Genomic DNA, 5657 nt, shown 5'->3' on the forward strand with positions numbered 1-5657 from the left:
AAGTGAATGGGATATGTAGACATCCAGAAGAATGAGCCACTGGAAACCATATAGGTAAAATGGAACTCTAAAGACACCAAAAGTCAACAGCAGCACCATGGTAGCTCAACAGAAGAACCTTGAAGGCTATGTGGGATTTGCAAATCTCCCAAATCAAGTATACAGAAAATCAGTGAAGAGAGGTTTTGAATTCACACTTATGGTTGTCGGTAAGATATGATTTCTCACTAAAGTTGAATTTTGATGAACTATTAATGAACTATTAATAACTATTTAATGAACTCAGAATGTTTTAAGAAAACAATAGCCCAAATAACTGCAGCAATCAATGTTGTATGTTTTTTGTTATGCAGATACACTTTAAAATTTAACTTAGTAGCATAGTGGGATTTAAGTATTTTCTTGCCTGTTTTTTTGTAGGTGGCGCAGTTTTGAAAACTGCGGGAAAGGGAAGTAGAAGTTGAAAAGCAGTGGGAGGTGGGTAGTGGAACAGAAAACTGGAGAAGTTCTCTTCAGTTGATGCTACAAAAGGAAATAGCATCTGGTGGTTACTTATTACTCCAGGATAGTTTTATTCTTTGGCTCATGTAGTGCACTGAAGCCATATCATCCAAGTGTTTAACTTAAACATATGTTCTCTAAATCTGAAAAAGGAGGATGGGGTAGAGGATCATAATCATGCAGTGATTACCCTGGGAGTTCATTCATTGAGTGTAAGCCCTGGAATAAGTGAAATATGACTCTCCTTCTTTGGTTCACTCTTACTTTTCTCTTGGGTGTGTTTCATCCTGTGAACACCTTTCCCTGCCTGATTTGATTTTAAGAGATTGTCAGGGTTGTTTTAACTGTAGTTTAGTAACATCATCATATATGAAAAGACACTTTACCATGTGTAAGATTAGTTTTCTTAAATGACAGTCTTAATCTTAAATGTCTTTATAATATTTTCATTTCATATAGTCTGACTTTATAACCTGGCTTCTCAGTTTGATGCAATGTATTGTATTTCTCTATTTAAGAAGATGGAAGGCAGAATTATTGGATTAACTATCCTTGACAAAATTGAGTTGATGCTGGATCTTTATATATTGTGCATTAAATTTTGCTAATTATATTCCACACCTGGTATTTTATTTTGGTGTTATTATTGAATTAGGTATGAAATACTCCTTCACTGAAGGGAAGAATATTTTTATCAACTGACCAGAATATTTTGCCTGAGGGTCAGTTTGTGGCTGTTTGGAAGTATCTGCATTGTAATAATTCATAGTTAAAACGTGGTACAAAATCTGCAAACTTGATACTTGTCTGCCTCTGGTTGAATAAAAAGTATGGTATACCTGGCTTGCAAATTGCTGCTGTAGAGCAGAGGTGTGGGTCTAGATAGGTGAATAAAATATGCAGGACACACCTCTTCCTAGGTTGGTAACACAGATGTTATACTTGAAGAAATGCTGCATCTTATATTTACATTTACTGTGTAAGGTTAGTGATCTTAAATGACAAACTGTAGACAAATAAAAGATCATTTTTTAATTTGTAAAAAAACCTTCTAGGTCCATTAGGAGAACCATAACAGTTTTCAAAAATTTTTATTATTAAAACTTAAAGAGTGACTTTTTGAGTGTCTGCTTAGTAATGTCTGGGAGTCAAGACCAGATATTTGGTTTGAATTGCTGTGGCATTTTTCCAGGTGAAAGATATATAATAATCAGCTGATCTTGACTGTTAAAGGAAATATGGAATCTCTGAATGTAACTTACTAGTGTTTTTGTTGTTGTTGCCACATGTAACACTTGAACATTTTATATTTAACATGTACATTTTATTTAATTAAATCAGCCGTTGTACACGTTGCAGCTATGTATTGTTAGTGTTTTATTTTTTCCCCTTAACTAATACATGCCCTCATAGATATATTCAATCAGTGTTAACCACCATGGGAACACGATGCTGATTCTTACTAGTTTTTTTGGTTAGACCTTTTGTCAAGTATAGCTTGTTTTTTCTCTTTGATAAGACTTAAAATGAGAATAAAAGAGAATGGGTATCAATATTATTATTCTGTCCTCCTGCCCATATCTTGAACATTACTGTTTAATTAGCTGTCTTTGTGTAGACTAGAGTACAAGGTCTGAATCTTTTCATCTACATAGTTGCAGTGTGTGACACATAAAAGTCACCTTTTAAGTATTTTATACATTGTTTTTCAGACTGCAGGCCATATCTGACAGCACTGTGTGTATATTATAGAAAGCTAAAGCTAACCTTGCTGTAACATTCTTTTTTTTTTTTTTTTTACCCATGTCTGGAATATTTTATTTTTTTTAATTTTATTTTATTTTTAAACTTTACATAATTGTATTAGTTTTGCCAAATATCAAAATGAATCCATCACAAAAAATATGGAACGCTTCACGAATTTGCGTGTCATCTTTGTGCAGGGGCCATGCTAATCTTCTCTGTATCGTTCTAATTTTAGTATATGTGCTGCCGAAGCGAGCACTTGCTGTAACATTCTTGACTTACAATAGAGACTACAAGCTATTCCTTATAAACTGAGTCCTCATTTTTGTGATTTATGCTCAGAGCAACTTCGACTCTTAAAACAGTTTTTGGTTTGAGATTTATACATTGATACAAACTGAGAATCTATATTTAACAGTTGATTTCTTAATCTCTTCACCCTTTGTTGGGAAACCTTTATCCAGTAACCTTGCTTCATAAGCAATATTTATTATTTACCTGAGGGACTTTTTTTGTATAAAAGAGGCATATTGGTATTCCTGTATTTTCTTGCCTAAAGGATCTTATACTTTACATAATGATATAAAATATACATAAAAAGATAACGTTTTCAGGAAGTAAATACAAGTTAGTAGAGTCATATAGAAATTAAGAACAGATGTTTAAAGGTATAGGAGAGCTTATCCCTGGTTGGACATTATTACTACCTTATTTGAGGAAGAGGTATTAGGGCAGATTTTTGAAGAATATAATTGGGATAGACATTGAGTGGGCAGTCCAGTTGGAAAAACAATAGCCAACAAAAATCAGCACCTATGCGTCAGGCAATATTTCAAGTACATAAAGTATTGACACTTTATTTCTGTAACTCATACAGTCCTTAACAGTAACCTTATGATATGAGTATTATTGTTTTCTGCATTTTAAAGATGCAAAAACTGAGGCATGGAGATATTAGTTACTTGCCCATGGCCACACTGCTGTCAGATGCCAGAACCAAACCCAGTCTCTCTCTGTCTGGTGTGTTCTTAAGCACTATGCTGCTGCTGCTGCTAAGTCGCTTCAGTCGTGTCCGACTGTGTGCGACCCCGTAGATAGCAGCCCACCAGGCTCCTCTGTCCCTGGGATTCTCCAGGCAAGAACACTGGAGTGGGTTGCCATTTCCTCCTCCAATGCATGCATGCTAAGTCGCTTCAGTTGTGTCCGACTATGTGTAACCCCATGGACAGCAGCCCACCAGGCTCCTCTGTCCATGGGATTTTCTAGGCAAGATGCAGAGGCTCATTTGGAAATACTGGATATAGTGCATCCATTATGATTTGAACTTGCATGATTTCAAGTAGATATTCTGTTTTCCCTAAAAAAATTAAAGAGACGAGGGACAGACAGAAAAAGGAATGAGAATTGTAGATAACTTAAATAGTACAAGCAGTTTTTTCTGCCATTCTACTGAAATGAGTAGTTTCTGTCCTAGGGTCAGCATGAAGTGGGAGAGGTGAAGTTTCTATTCCCCTAGTCATTTCCTTCCACATACTTTCATAGTGTATGCCGCTCACCTTGCTCAGTTAGTCTAGGTGCCTTAATATAAACTAGTTACTTCTTAAGTGCTCAAGAAAAAGGTATCTGTTTCAGTGCAGGAAGAAAACAAGTTGTCAGGTTATATGTAATTGTGCTTTATGGATGATATGGAGGAGCAGAGGGAGTTTTAAGATTAATTGGCATTATACATTGATTTTAGGATCCTACGCTGAAGAGTTCACTTTGTAATAGTTGGAAATACGGCTGGAAGTGTAGGCTAGCGTAGATTTTAAAGACCTTGATTGCCTCCAGGATGAAGAGATTGGAATTCTTGATTTTGAATCTTTATTTGAAAATTTAGTTTAAAACCCAGTGTCAGCAATATTAAATAATGAAGACAGTTAGGTCTTTAATGGAACAAAGCGTCAAACCTGTTTGGGCTTGGAACTTGACAATTCTTTGTGTGCTTCTTAATTAGACTTGCCTATGCTCTGAGATGGAAATGGCAACCCACTCCAGTATTCTTGCCTGGAAAATCCCATGGATGAAGGAGCCTGGAATGTTGCAATCCATGGGGTCGCAAAGAGTCGGACATGACTGAGCGATTTCACTTAAAAAAAAAAGCATGCTCTGAGAATAAAATGTTAATTGTAAATTCCTGATTTTACTAGAATCTTTCAAAGAGGTAGAACTAACATAGATTGCTTTATCTGACCAGAAAATATTTTGAAAAGCAACTGGCATTAAATCTGTTACTTTGGATTTTTTGAAGATAAAATTCAGATTAATCGTTTTTATAAGACTAAGCTTTGGCTTTGCAAAATTTTTATAGCAGAGGGGTTTTTTTTTTTTGATCATAATTTAGTTGACCTATATCAAATGTCTTTAGTAGCACTGGCCTTTTTGTTGGCAGAAGGAGCTTAGAATTAGAACATGGTGGTTTAGCCATTTTGGGGATTCAGAGTTTATTATAATGTATATTTTGTGTATGACTTATTAGTAAAGTTTCAGTTCAGTTCAGTTGCTCAGTCGTGTCCGACTCTTTGCGACCCCATGAATTGCAGCACACCAGGCCTCCCTGTCCATCACCAACTCCCAGAGTTCACCCAGACTCACGTCCATCGAGTCAGTGATGCCATCCAGCCATCTCATCCTCTGTCATCCCCTTCTCCTCCTGCCCCCAATCCCTCCCAGCATCAGAGTCTTTTCCAGTGAGTCAACTCTTCGCATCAGGTGGCCAAAGTACTGGAGTTTCAGCTTTAGCATCATTCCTTCCAAAGAAATCCCAGGGCTGATCTCCTTCAGAATGGACTAATTGGATCTCCTTGCAGTCCAAGAGACTCTCAAGAGTCTTCTCCAACACCACAGTTCAAAAGCATCAATTCTTCGGCGCTCAGCCTTCTTCACAGTCCAACTCTCACATCCATACATGACCACTGGAAAAACCATAGCCTTTACTAGAGGGACCTTTGTTGGCAAAGTATTTATTGTCTCTGCTTTTGAATATGCTATCCAGGTTGGTCATAACTTTCCTTCCAAGGAGTAAGTGTCTTTTAATTTCATGGCTGCAGTCACCATCTGCACTGATTTTGGAGCCCCCAAAAATAAAGGCTGACACTGTTTCCACTGTTTCCCCATCTATTTCCCATGAAGTGATGGGACCGAATGCCATGATCTTCATTTTCTGAATGTTGAGCTTTAAGCCAACTTTTTCACTCTCCACTTTCACTTTTATCAAGAGGCTTTTTAGTTCCTCTTCACTTTTTGCCATAAGGGTGGTGTCATCTGCATATCTGAGGTTATTGATATTTCTCCCAGCAATCTTGATTCCAGCTTGTGCTTCTTCCAGTCCAGCGTTTCTCATGATGTACTCTGCATAGAAGTTAAATAAG

The 5657-nt window shown here is 36.8% G+C and overlaps 1 protein-coding gene across 1 annotated transcript in view; it reads left to right on the plus strand.

Annotated features, from left to right (window-relative positions):
* SEPT7 (septin 7) overlaps window positions 1–5657 on the plus strand; it is a 99479-nt gene that overhangs the window by 42013 nt on the left and 51809 nt on the right. The window contains exon 2 of the mRNA XM_010831148.1: window positions 102–209. Within this exon, the coding sequence (XP_010829450.1) occupies window positions 102–209 (108 nt within the window). The remainder of the gene's footprint in view (window positions 1–101; window positions 210–5657) is intronic.

The sequence above is a fragment of the Bison bison genome, unplaced genomic scaffold, assembly GCF_000754665.1.
Source record: "Bison bison bison isolate TAMUID 2011002044 unplaced genomic scaffold, Bison_UMD1.0 scf7180017864525, whole genome shotgun sequence".
In the NCBI taxonomy this organism is placed as follows: Eukaryota; Metazoa; Chordata; class Mammalia; order Artiodactyla; family Bovidae; genus Bison; species Bison bison.